The following is a 14194-nucleotide window of genomic DNA, read 5'->3' on the forward strand; positions in this document are numbered from 1 at the left end:
AAGAATTCTACAGGCTGCTGCTTACACTACAGGATGCGCTGCAAGCTCTTTGTAATACACTTACACTTGACCTCCTTCTAGGTAGAAACTTGAGGTTTAGGTCAGTACTGAGGACTTTGAAGTCAATCAACAGTCAATGGCTGGGCTGTGGGAGCGGAACTCAGGATCTTTTAACTCCTGACAAAATTCATCCTTTTCTTTAGCGGTTTCTGAATCGGGAGATGCTTGTACTCTCGCGTTTGCAGAACTCTGCTTGATTGGGAACAGGCACCCTGATTCAGCAGATGTGCTGAATGTTCCCAATAGTCTTCAAAGCTGTTTTGTGTCTTTAAAATATCCTTATAAAAAAAAGTATATTTTTTTAACCAAACAGGTTAGCACAGCAGTATCAGTTATTGGAGAAAAACAGAAGTGTCAAACCCCAAGAAACATGTTTCTGTTTATTCTTCTCTAAGTAGAGGGAGAGAGAAAAAAAAGCTGATTATGATCCTGCTTCCAGAAATGGGGGGGATACTGACTATTTGAAGACAGAATAAACACTGATTTTTTGATGTACCCATTAACTCACTACTCTCTGAAGCCAGATGAATATTTCTTACTTGCTCCATCGCGCCCTTGGCTGCTTGCTGGAACTCAACCTGCGACCAAGACGCACCTGCATAGCTACTCCAATTTTTCCATTAAAATGCTGATTGTACCTAATTGGAAATTTTATTGGCATCATAAGAAAGGTAGCATTTTAAGATTTAAAGATAATTTAAACAGAAATTAAGGAAAAGTGCTGGCTGCAGTCCTTGCACCCCCCTTCCCTGCTGGCAGCGCGACTCGTTTCGCTCCTCCGCGACCTTCCCCAGCTGAAGTTTTCGCGTGCCGCTCAGTTGCCTCACGCCGGGCGGCCCGCGGCGCTCACCCCGCCCGGGGCACCGGAGCCAGGTGGGGGCCCCGCAAGCGTCGGCGGGGAGCGGAGGCTGCGGCTCCGCCGGGGGCAAGCCCGTCGCCGGGCGGGCAGGGGAGCGGCGGAGGCAGAGCAGCCCCCGCCTCCCGCCCGCTCTCCTCCCCCTTCCCCCGCTCCCGCCTTTTGTGCGCCGAGCCCGGGCGTCAACGGGCGCCGGCGGCCGCGGAGCTGACAGGAGCCCGCGGCTACCGGCCTCGGCAGCGGCGCTGTGGCGAGGGCGGCAGCGCTGAGCCGCGGCCGCTCCCGTCACCAAGGCGCTGCCTGGCACAGAAACACAGACAGAGACGGACTGACAGACACACGCAGCGCGGAGCGGGCTCGGAGACCGCCTTTGTAGCTCCTCGCCTCCCTGCACCATGCTCCGCTCCAGGCAGCGCCCGCCCGCTGCTCCCTGAGGGCTGCCAACCCCGCGCCCGGCTAAGCGGGCGACTGGCACCCGGCTCCTTCCCCCGCCCCCAGTTACCTGAGTTCGCTCCGTCCCGGGCACTTCGGCAGCGCCTCCGCCCTCTCCCGCTGTGGCAGCCCTTGTGCAGCGGAGGAGTGAGCCGCCAGCAGCCGGAGGGACTGCAGCCGCCGCCGGGGGAGACGAGCTCAAGCCCCCGCCCCCGGAGCTCTTCATGGCGTCTCACCAGCAGACGAGGATCCAAGCCTACCTGGAGAAGAATAAGATCGGTCCCCTCTTCGAGGTAAGGTGCGCTCTTGCCGGCCGGCTCCTGCGCGGTGGGGGCGGGGGTGTCCCCACGATGGCCGCGGCCCCCCGCGCAGCCCAGGTGAACGCAGGGGCGAGGATGAGTTTGAGGCGCTGCTTCGGCAGTGCCGGCACCCCTCACCCTGTCCTGCCGCCCCGCACCACGCGTGTGCCCTCGTGTCCCTCCTCCGAGAACCGGAGCTCCCCGCAGCCCTCCCTTCCTGGCTATCCCGAGGATGTGCCCCGCTTCTTCGCCCCACCACGATCCCGCGCGGGTCGTCAAACAGGTGCCCCTCCGCCCTCCCGCCCGCGGCCCGAGTCCCCGGGGCCGCCCCCGGGGCGCTGCCGCCTCGCCCCGGCGGCCGCGGGACAGCGGCCCGGCACCGCCGTCCGGCCGCGGGGAGCCGCGGACCGACCGCGCACCCGCCGTGCGCGGCGAGGGGAGGCGGCGCTTCCAACCCCCGGCGGCTCCTGGGCGGCAGCGCTGGGCGCCGGGCGCCGCACGGCCCGGGGCGAGCTCCGAGGCGCTGCCCCTCCGTGACCGGCCAGCGGTGAGGGACAGGTGGGTGCCTCCCACCGGGAAACACACCCTCTGCACCGAGCGCTCGGAAGGAACTCTGTCCTGCGAAAAGTCCGTGTCGATGGTGTTTTCTGAAATTTTTATCTGCAGCCACACACCGTGTTTTTGCTAGAGATTTAACGTTTTCTTACAGCGATGCACTTGCAGGGATTTGTAGATGCAGAGATGTGCATATTTTACTATTTCAGTACATAAGCTGTGAATACTTAGAATTTGAAAGGGTGCTAGAGCAATCGTGATTATTACCATTTTATCATCCTGTTTCTCATGCAGTTTTAAACATCAAAATGCACATATATTATGCACTGCACTCTGGCAGTATTATCACAAGGCACAAGTCTCCTTTTTTCAGTATTTAACTTGTTCTCAATCAAGCTTACCATCTATGAAATCTCTCTAGTGGGGTGGACGCCTCATCTTCAGTGTATATTTTACCACCCTCCATGAGAAAGGTTCAAATTTTGTTAGAAAATTGTTTGCTAATGGTCTGTTTTTATATTTTTTGTGTGCATAGGCTGTTGAAATAGACTGTGCTGGTTCAGTGCTAGCGGTATTAGATGTTTTTATTTTGCAATAAATAAAGCCACATTTGATGGAACAGTAACTGGGTACTAGGGAATAGCAGGTGATTTTTCTAGTTAAGGAATTGAATAAAAATGGAAACACTTGTGTGGTTCAATTCCTGAATAAAATTCTGTTCAATGAGCTGTGTTGCTAGGTCTAAGTACGTAACTGACTCTTGTTTATTTCAATGGGAATTCAGTGCTTTCGGGTTGTTCAAGGGTTAGGCCCTTGACAGCTCTCATTTTCTTCTAAATTTCTTTAACCCATAGGTTTACACATTAAAATTCAAGCGAACCACTTGGCATCTCTGTTCTGAGTCACTGTGTTTTAACCTAGTTTCTCTGTAGTACAAGATGCTTGTCTCTGTTTGGATTCTTGTAGGATGTTTCAGTTATCAATAGTGGAGAGAAAGACTAAGAAGTTGTATTTGTTTCAGCCTTTCACCACATACTTCACTAATCTTTGTAATATAGGAATTTCATTCAGAATCTGTGAACGGCTCTTTGCATAACTGTGCAGGCTGTCTACAGGTTCATGGTGCACTCATGTATACCAGGAAGACTTGTGGTGTGAAATCTACTTACACCTGAATACTAGTGACTAGTTTTAAGATCTAGGGGTATAGCATTCCTGCAGCTGTTTACAGTTATTTTAATCCATTACACTGGGAAGAAGAAGATCATAATTCCTATCTCCTCCACTTCCTGACTGGCCATTTAAAATCTACCTGCATATTTAATTTTTTGATGTACTTTTTGTTCTCAACAGTTTATTGAAGATCTGCAGTCTGTTCTTGATCTTGTAATCCTTAAAAAAAGAAAGGTATTTGAAGTTGATGGGAATTGATCAAAGACTATGCACAGATGAATCTTGTACTCTACACTAGTATTACTATTAGATGTGCTTTGTGGTGTTTCAAGAATGCCATGTGTTCACAGGCAGATATAGTCACTAACACATCAGTTTTTCAGGTGTCTAAAAGTTCTGACACATTTCAAAATGAGACCTGTGCTTGGTCTTTCATCCAGGAACAGCTAGCATTTTCTTCTACTGCTTCTGGTTTGGATGCTAATTACCTGTCACTTGTCATGAATGACAGCCATTTTTTTTTTTTTTCAGTGAGTATTAATTTTCTAATAGCAACTCAGAACAGAGTGGACTTGGATTCAGTTTTCTCCCGTGTTATCTGCTGAACAGGTTGTGACTGTAATTGCTCAATATATGATTCAAGTCAACATTTTAGGGAGTGCATGAAATAAAAGTGGGAGGACAGTAACAGGAAAGAAGGGCAGGGAGAGAGGACCTGTGAGCTTTCTGAGATGAGGGCAGGGATAGTGATGCATAAAGAGATTGTGTTTCATACTTGCATAATGAATAATCACTGATCAGAGGGACTTTACACCATTGATTTTAGACAATTACAAAGGCACAGAATGCTAAGGGGTGGAACAGTTGGTGCTGTACTGAAGGTGAAGTACAATTCCACTGCATTACAGTTAAGAGCAGTAATTGCTCTTGCTAGTAGGTCATTGTGTTCCAGTATCCTGGTTGTGTCTCTTTTCTCCATGCTGTCCTGTATTTGTCACCTTCTGTTACAGCGGTTAGGGGTTTTTGTACTTCATTAACCAGCAGTACCTATTTAAGAACATCTTTGCTGAAGTTTTGTGTGGTTTGACACTTGAATTATATTCCTAATTTGTGTGAAAGAGAAGTGTTCTTGAGAAGTGCTGACACATCAGATGCAGGAAGACCTTAGCCTCTGCCTTGGTTAGAAAGTTGTTTCCTCCTCTGTAAAGAAATGTGAGGAGTAACCTCCTGGAGAAAGAATTAATGAGCTTAAGCTGACTCAGCAGGCATTGGTCTTCTACTGACTACCAGTATCTGTTGACACATAGTAGGAAACCCTATCCACTCAGCTATGAATGTTTACTTAGCCCAGATTCACTTGATTCCAAACATTTTTACAAGGTAGATTCTTATTATGGGTTAGAGGTGGGAAGGAAGGTGGGTGGGAATTACTGTGTACATCTGAGACTGTGTCAATTTTGAGATTTGAGACAGGTTGCAAAACAGCTTCGATGCTGCAGCCTCCTTTTCCCTTTTGAATGTAGGTCCCCAAGTCATGACTTTTCAGAGCTGTTACTTCTACACCATCTCATCTTTCAGGTGTCCAAGATTTTTGCAGGTAAGATTGCTGTGAACCTATAATGCAGCTTCTGAATGCCCCAGGGCATGCAGGTCTTTTTAGCGCTGACAGTAAGGTCTTAAGTTGACCCCTTATATTCTGTCAGGCTTCATGAGCATCCTCATCCTGTTTTGTGTAGTTTTTGTGTGTTGTGGGTTTCTTTTCTTTTTTCTTTTGGTTTTGAAAGCTTAGACATCTTTCTGTTAGAGGTGGTTGGCATCTGAGAATACTTGAGGAATGCCCTTTAGAAATGCCTCTTTTCTGGGAGTTTTGTGGTAACACATACCATGGCACTACCTGATTTTTTTAGATTCTTTTTTTTTCACATTGACTTGGAATGTAACAAGAATTCTAAATATGAATTATTTCTGTGATGAAGCTTCACTGTTGTTTTTTTTATTCCATCTTTCTAAAATGTGAACAGGAGGTATGTGCCTAAAATTGGCTAGGACAGAGTATTCAGAATCAGCACCCACTCATTTCTGTCTGAGTGAAGTATTGACCTACTTTGCATTTCAAGCATCCAATCCAACAAGTTCTTTTTGTGTGCTAATAATCTCAATGAATAATCCTGCTGCCTGTATCCATACATCTATTCTTCTGTACAAGTGTATCTCTTTAGCATCCAGTTGTGCTCTCATTTGGGCAACCTGACACTTAGTTTTTGTGAATTTGAAATCTGGATAAGCACTCTTGAGAACAGATTGCAATAAATCTTCAAGAGCTCTGAGATAAATTTAGTGTTTTGGAATTTTTTTATTTCCAGAACTGCAGCTAAAAAGCATCCAGCAGGTACATTGTTGTTATGCAAACCCGAGAACTGTAATTTCTTTGAGTTATAAAAAGCCAAAATAGCTCTTCTCAAAGTAAACATGCCAAACTCCTATTACCTAAGATTTTTTTTCTCCAAGTAATGTGGGGTTAGAACTGTAATTTTTATTTCAAACAACATAAAGGCTTTGTAATACAACCCTTAGCTTTTTTTTTCTTTCTTTAGGAGACATAATTACTAAAGGAAACACAATGGGAAGCTTTTTTCTTTTTTTTTTTTTTAATCTATGATGGTTTTTCTTTTCCTAAATGAAATAGCATTATTGGTGTATATTATGCAGTGGTGTCAATTATTTAAATAAAATAACTACACTTTACTACACTTTTCACTTAAACCTTAGCCTATTTGGTGATGAACACTATCTATAGTGCATCTTATGACTGACTTAGTCAAAGTTTCGTGATGAATTTTAGTTTTGGACTGTCTTCTGAAGCAATGTTCACCCTTGGTTTTTAAATACACAAAGGTAGATACTGTCAACTTGAATGTCTAATTAACCAGTTCACAATTTCTCACAGCATAAAATTATGTTTCAAGCTGCAATATCTGCAATTTGAATGATAGGGGTTGCAATTTGAATGATAGGGGTGAGCTTAAAGAATTGTTTTCTTTTGAGGTTGCTCAAAACTTCAAAATTTTGAGTATTTTGGTATTATACTTAATGGGTTAGATTCTGTTGCTAGTGTGAAAGAGTCTGTATTATGGATTACAAAAATGTATTTAGTGAAGCATTTGATTTAAAGCAGCTAGATGGAGCCTTTGAAAGGCTGAGTTTTTCAGTACTTAGACATCACAAGGATTATTTTAGGCACTAACTGATTAGCCAGTGACATTGTTTCAGCCTGGCAGTTCCTGTTGCAGGGAAGCCAGTATTAGCTGTTTTTCAAATAGTGTGTGGAAACCAACAGTGATCTAGAAATGCTGCAGTCTTACACAATAGGGGGTAGGGAATCACAATCAAGTTCTAATTTTTATTTTTGTTGGTGCCTGTTACAGTAAGGTGCTACTGTAACCTTAATGTGCACTGAAGTAAAAGACCTATTTAAGGGGAATGTAAGTCAAAGGGAAAAATGGTGTAGAGATGTCCTTTGCATTTTTGAGAATTCATCATATATTCTCATAGTTGCCTTAGATAAAGTTATCTTTAAGGGAAAACAAATGGAAGACCCTAATTAAAACTACAGACACAACCTTTTCAATTAACAAACAGTTCCATAAGCAATGACTTTATGCTTATTACTAAGCTTTTGTGGTGACCAACAGGATGCAAATGTCAGAAATTTCCCTGTGGTTGAGGCAGTCATAATTCTACTTTCCCATGTAATCTAAGATTAAGAAAAAAAATGTTTCTGAATGAGGAAAATTACACTATCTTGCTACCTGACTAGTTAATCTCTCAGCATTTAAAAGGAGTTGCATTTTTGTGATGTTTACTCCTCTGGGAATTTGTCTGAAGTTAGTTGAAGACTTTAAAAGCATCTTGGAAAAAGACCGAGAAAGAGATCATAGATACAGGTATGCACTTGAATGGCCAAGAACATAGATAGCAATCACATAAGCCTCATTTCCATAGTGGCAAAAATATTATTTGCTTGAAATGGAAAAGTGGGCTCTCCTAATTGCTTTCTTAATTGTTTTTTTAAAAAAAAAATTCTTTGGCAACAGACCTAGAAATAAATTAAAATCCAAGTAGTAGTTAAATTGGAAGAATTGTATCTAAAATACAGAATGATAAGGTGAAAGTTCCATCATAGCATCCTTTTATTATGTCAACTTTTAATATTTTTAAACTTTCACAATGACAGTTACTTTGTTTCTTTAGAAGGGGAGCAGAAGGCATAAATATCTTGCATCAAAATATACCTGGGAAAATGAGAAGTATTTCTCAATTGAGTTGTTCTCACCATCATGTATCAGCAAATACATGCTGGCTGCTCAATGGTAAGGAATAAAGCTAACAGATATGATACTGATTTTTTTCTGGTAACCTGTCTAATAATTAATCAATCTGAATCAAAATAAGCCCATTACTACTGGTCTTCTTTCTTTTTGTTTTATCACATTATGAAATATCTTCAAAGTTTCAGATTACATTAACAGTATGGGAGTAAGTTCTTCAATTGTTTGTTTTTTCTTTTGATTAGTCCAGTCTATTTGGTACAACACATCAGTGTTAAGTGGCAAATATAAAGTAAAATACTTTGATGGTTTTAACTCAGCCTATAATTTTTTCTAACATGTTCTTTGCTGTTACTTATCTGTGCTTTTCCAAGTGGGCCAGATAGTATCCATACTGTAGACTAAGCACAGTCTCAGCCTTCTGTGTGTTTGGGAGCTTCTGGGAGGGAAGGGAACAGCAAGTACTTTAACCAGCATTGCTGCCACACGTGATGTTCTATTTTACTGTTCTGGAGCAAGTGGATTTCCTAGTTATCTGCTTTATCATGGCATCACTAAAAAGAAACACCTAGACATACACCTGTTATTAGTGTTCCTTATTTTAAAAGTGTTACTTAGTAAATGGAAGCTAGAAACATAATATTTAAGAGTATTTTAATATCATGTTCTTTTACAATTTGCATCTTATTTTGAATGTCTAATCAATATTCTTTCCTTTTTTTCCCAATATATTTTATTTTCACTTGTGTCTTTTTATTTGTCTTATTTATGCAAACACAGAAATGGGGACTAATTTCTCATTTTAAATTGTCTAATGATTATTTAGAATTTTTTGTTACAGTGATTTTTAATATATTTTTAAAAATCTTGTGATATTTTATTTTTCTGAGAAAGCATATGTGTTTTTGTATGAGTGAGGAAGGATATAGATACTTTTTTACCTCTGGACTACATGAGGTGTCTGGAAGCATTTTTATGTTCACCAACTTTTGGAACAAATACTACCCAAACACTTTAGTGTCTGTAATTAATTACTCACACAAAAATGAGGCATTCTTTCCTGTATTGGGTATTATCCCCCTTGCACAGATACACACTTTTTCTCCTGAGAAATGTCATATGAGCTGTGAAGTATGACAGAAGGATAGGTTCTATGTTAAGAGTCTCCTCTGCCTGAAACCATAACCTAGATACAGTTAAAAACCAGTGAAAGCAAGAGCATTTTCAAGTGCAGTTGTTAGGAAACCCTTGGGCTCCTGCCTAAAGCAGTGGGCTGTCTCACACATTACTAAAGGCGATGAAAAGCAGCACACAGCTGATAGGAGAAACAAGGATTACAGATTTTCATCCTTGGACACAGGTAAAGAGCATGATCTCTTGAAATGCACACCTATGCCTTTGCCAAGACCACCCAACATCCAAATCTGCTCTTAGTAGAGAGGGTAATATCCTTTAAAAAGGCTTGCAACTGACACATTTTTGATGGCCTTAACTTTTATGTGAGGTCCCGTATGCTGTGCTGTGTCAATTCTCCTTTTTTTGCTCAGTTTCACTGAATGCTTATTTTTAGTTCCATCTATAAGTGTTCAGGCAGAATCATTTGGCTGTAGTTATGATGCCCCTCTGGTTTTGCTCTTCTGTTGATTTGGGTAGTTTTCTTCCCTTATTCACATAAAATTCAAGAATTGTCTTTGCCTTAAACATGGAGTTTCCACTGAAACACCTCAGATTTTGGCATATATATATATATATATATATATATATATATATATATATATATATATATATATATATATATATATATATATACACTATGAGGAGATGTGTTACAATTATGAGAAATGCAGATACAAAATGAAGAATGCATGTACCTGTGATAAATAAAAGGCTATTTTACATTAGCCACCTCTTTAAAAAATTCTGTTCATACAGAGAGTGGAAACTTTTAATTGTGTATTTATGTGAAACATCCTTTCTCCTTCCTTATTTTCCAGCTCCCTGCAATATTCAATAAATGAAATCACTCTATTCATAAATGATATTTCTCTATAGTGTCTGGTACAATATACTTACTATACAATAGCTCTTTTGTTGGCTTTTGTAGGAGCTGCTTTCTGGGGAAGGAATCACAAGAGTTTGGGTCTTTCAACTGTGTTGGAGGCTTTTTAATTGAATCTTTCGTCCTCTCATAGTTTGTTTTACTCCAGACACTCTGATGGTTTAGTATTCAGGACTATGGGCTGTGAGGCTGATTTAATAGCCAGTTCTTGCAGGTCCTGTTCATCTTCATTTCTGGCTGCACATTCCTGCTGTCCTTGTTCCAGAACTGGTGGTTGTGTCATGTTACAGTTACCCAGTTTGGGAATATGAAATAGAAGAAAATGAAGTCTACAAAGAGAAAATTGTTCAGTAGGCTGAGCTCAGTGGGTCACCACGTAGTCTGATGGGGAATGTGTCTTTGACTTGGGAGAGAAAATGTAGGTGGCCTGAGGGTAAAGGAGAGAGAGGAGGGCAACTGCTTTTCTCCAGTAGCAAGCTACTAGGTGGGCATGAGAGATCTGCAAAGCTTGTGTGCTTGTTAGCTTTGTATGGATCTTGTCTTTTCAAGGTGCAGTTCCCCATAGGTTGGGGGAATGTCATGGAGCTCAGTTGATTCTGTGAAGGAGCAGAAGAGGGAATTGAATAATTAGGGAGGACGGCTGAACAAATTAGAAGGAGACAGACCATATGAATACACTGAGTGTGAGAGTGAGAAAGGATAGGAAATGGGAGGGGGTAGGATGAAAAAGATTAATGCTATATTGCCGGAATGTTCTTTTTCTTTTCTGTTTTATTTTTTATAATCTTATTATAATTTTACTTTTATAATCTAATCCTAATCTGTCAAATGGTTACTTGGAATCGGTACTTTCTTTTTTTAAAGAAAGGTTCTAATGGTGGTGGTTGCTAAGAGTATAACCAAAGAGTGAGAAAGACAGGGAAAATATAACTTACTATATATAAGAGTATGTATGTTTTGCAGTGTCTGACTCACACCTCTAGTACTTGATCTTGGATGTATTTCTTAGGCATGGATTTGCCAGAGAGTTAAATTAGGTGTCCTTAGCAGCACTATTAATAATGGCTCCTGTACCATGAACTCCTTCATTAAGAAGGAGCTGCACTCCAATTTGACAGGCATTGTGCCTCTGCTGACATTTGTATGAATGGAGAGGTAAACAGATTGTGATTGTGAAATATTCCTGTGAAATATTCCTTTCTATCAAAGAAAGAAATTCTGAATGAACATAAGTTCCATGTTCCTTTAGGTGCACTAGTGCAAGAAAACTGCTCTGGATTGTTGATAACAGAATTCATCCCATAAGCCTAAATAAGTGGAAGCAGTCTCTTCTGGAGACATGAGAGATGGTTTACAGAATCTGGAGACATGAGAAATGGTTCATAGAACTAAAAAAGAAGAGTAGTTTGAGCTGTAGGTGACCTTTAAAGAGAACCTGTGGAAGCAATTATGCATAGGCCAGTTAGGAAGAGAAAAGGTTCATGATGCAGACTCTGTGATAGTTTTGTAAAGATGGAATTGGGGGCTTTTGTGTAATTAAGGATATTACTTCATTTGAAGGAGAAGAAAAGAGAGATGGGATAATTTCCATGGCTGAGTGTACTGGGATTTCTCAGACTGAAATGTGTCTGCATGTTCCTGCTCTGTGAAATGCATACAGACACTCTGAAACATTGGGAAAGGCCTGAGAATCCCGTGTGTGCTGGACAGAGATCCCATGTAAATGTGGCAGGTGTTGTGTGTTCCTGTTCAGACACATGGTGTTAATTGCAGTGTCCATTGCATGTATGACATGCTCAATACACCCAGTGCAACCTGAGTGCTCATCCCCCTAAGGATTCTGAAGAGCCTTGTCCCTCCTTATATAGTGAGGACAAAGCAGAGATATCCAGGGAAATGCAAGTGGAGAAGACCAAGGTTTGCAGATGCAGAAATTTCTCTGGTGTGCCATATGAACCACCACCCTTAGTTGTGCTGATGACGTACTTTTGCATGACATAGAAACACCAGTTAAAAAGTTGAAAAAGGTGTTTCAGAGCTCCTCATGGTTCAGAGTAATGCCATTAGATAGTAATGCCTGTAGTCTAATACAAGTGTACAACAGTGAAGCTATTTGGAGACAGAAGCTGGATGTAGACTTACCAATAAGGAACAATGCAGAGAGATAAACACAAAAAGATTACTAAATTGCTAGAGTAACAGATTTAATCTTGATTTCTTATTCCCTGAAGGAGGAATACCTGAAAGAAAAAGACAGCAGGGGAGAAAAAGAAACTCAAGAAAATTATTTTATTCTATGTTTCCCTGTGATAATAGAAAAAATATTAGAAAAATAAAGTTGGCCAGAATGAAGATCCACTTAACATGTAAACACTGAAAAAAAGTTAACTAGTAAGGAGAGGAAATAAAATATATAGTAGTTAGGATACTAAAATGATTGTCAGTTATGTGGCTACATTCCTTCTTTTGCTGATGCTGTCCTGCTGCATTATTATGTATTATTTTGTGCTTGTGTTTCCCCTTTCTTTGTCTTGTTTGTCTGCATAGAGCCTGCAAACCCCACTGGCTCCTACAGTCTTCACATGGTTTAGGAGTTTACCAGCAAGGCTCATTATGGTCTTTCTGCATTCTCTTCTTTCTTTGTGTTGCCTCATTGCCTGGTAGTGCTATTAATCCCATTAATTGGTGCCACACAATCAAGAAAAAATGGATTTCTCCCTCCTTCTCCACTGCTCAGTGTGGCAATTCAGAGCTCTGACAAGTCTCAAGGCTGCAGCGCAGTCCATGTGAGCGTACTGTATTCCCACAGGGAGCCCTGCTGCAGTTGGTGAGACCCTGATTTACAAGAGGAAGGCCTTCACTCATAGCCAGGCAGATGTAGCATAATGTTAAATAAAGAGCAATCAGATCATCAGGAAACTTTAATTGAGCAATCGCTGTCAGGGTTGGGAAGTTACTTTGCAGTCTCAGAAACAAAATGTACACCAGTGACTCACAGACATTCTTTTCTAAATAAAAAAACATTAGAAAATCAGATTAAGAATGCTTTAAAACAGCTCCAAAACCCTATCCTCATCTAAAATAACTTGAATTTCAGCTTCTAGAAATTAAGTGATTTTTAGTTGCCTAAGCCATTGCAGTCTTGATGGTCGAAGTGTCTGATGAGAAATGATGGGCCTAACTCCAGTTCTAGGTATAATTCAATTATCTGTCCTTAATAATTACTGTTGCTACCCACAGAAAGTCTCCAATTGTTACTACAGTAGTACCTCTTTAAATATCCACTTCAGGCTCTAGCTTTCTTGTAAAATATAGACCTTTAGTCCTTAGTTTGAAAACCTGAGCCAGAGGACAGCTCCTTGATGTTGCAGGTTATGTCTCTGGTAGGCTAGTGACATGGTGACTAAATCCATGTGACAGTTTATATGGAGGAGATAGTCAAAGTGCAAATGACACTTTCAAGAAACATATCAGTTCTGTGTAAGTGTTGAAGTTACCTTGTTTGGGCTAGAAAGTGACTAGTAAGTTGATCCATATGATATAATTATTAGTACTCAGATTTTTTTATGATTTTAAAATAATTTTTTTCTGGTACTTTTTCTTTCAGGAAAAATATATTCATTAGCTTGTGGTTTTGGTACACAGAGACTGATGATAATTTTTTTCTTATTTCATAATTACACTTTGCATTAATGGCTTTAATATTGCCATCGTATGTGTAGCTTAGCTAATCTGTAACTTACAGAGTTGAAAGTGTATCCACTTTATGTAAGCTAGTATTTATTTAGCTGTCCCCCTTATCTCAGACCTGTTTTATTTGTGGGCATGATAGAAGTGTCAGCCTTAAGCCTGGGCAGCCAATGCACTTGGCCTCAGAGGTCAAACAGTGGTGTCCGACATCCTCTCATTTCAGAGCCTTTTTTTTTGCAGCTTATTACTGGCACAGTTCTCTATTTTCAGTTGCTCTTTAGACCTACTGTGAGTTCTTTCACATTACTTCCTTAGGTGAGGTTTTTTAAGGACTTGGGCATGCAAGTTAGTTCTAATGAAACAAATAATGGCATTAGACCTGTCTTCTGTTAAAGATGTGCCTGGATGTAATCCATGATGTATCTACTGTACGTGGTCAGCAGTCAGCAAAGTTTGGTATTTTTCCTCATACAGGTCAACTGTATGTTCACTTCGGCTCATCAGTTGTCTTTTGCTGAAGAATTCTTTTCTGGGCATGATTATAGAACATCCTTCCTCTAAGGAGGAAGTGTCTTGTCTGAAGGAAGTTTTCCAGTGATTGTTTCTGTATGGGGGTGCCCTCTTCCTCATGGTGCTTTGCAATGGGCAATACAATTGTGGAAAGTAGGGAAGTAGAGTGAGAGGCACTCGTCTCTTCTGATGGTGATCAGATCTCTCTCTTTGTTTTGTGACATCTAAATGC

At 41.0% G+C, this 14194-nt stretch overlaps 1 protein-coding gene and 1 long non-coding RNA gene across 5 annotated transcripts in view; one reads left to right on the forward strand and one right to left on the reverse strand.

Moving 5' to 3' along the window:
• LOC136565299 (uncharacterized) overlaps positions 1-1815 on the reverse strand; it is a 109916-nt gene extending 108101 nt beyond the window's left edge. Inside the window, exon 1 of the long non-coding RNA XR_010784852.1 lies at positions 1419-1815. This is a non-coding gene — a long non-coding RNA (uncharacterized lncRNA). The remainder of the gene's footprint in view (positions 1-1418) is intronic.
• The window catches only part of C1H8orf34 (chromosome 1 C8orf34 homolog), a 150624-nt gene continuing 137551 nt past the window's right edge, over positions 1122-14194 (forward strand). For all 4 annotated transcript variants that reach the window (XM_066563775.1, XM_066563776.1, XM_066563782.1 and 1 more), the window contains exon 1: positions 1122-1641. In XM_066563775.1, coding sequence (XP_066419872.1) covers positions 1573-1641 — 69 coding nt within the window. In that variant the 5' untranslated portion in view covers positions 1122-1572. The remainder of the gene's footprint in view (positions 1642-14194) is intronic.

The sequence above is a fragment of the Molothrus aeneus genome, chromosome 1 (genome assembly GCF_037042795.1).
Source record: "Molothrus aeneus isolate 106 chromosome 1, BPBGC_Maene_1.0, whole genome shotgun sequence".
Classification (NCBI taxonomy): Eukaryota; Metazoa; Chordata; class Aves; order Passeriformes; family Icteridae; genus Molothrus; species Molothrus aeneus.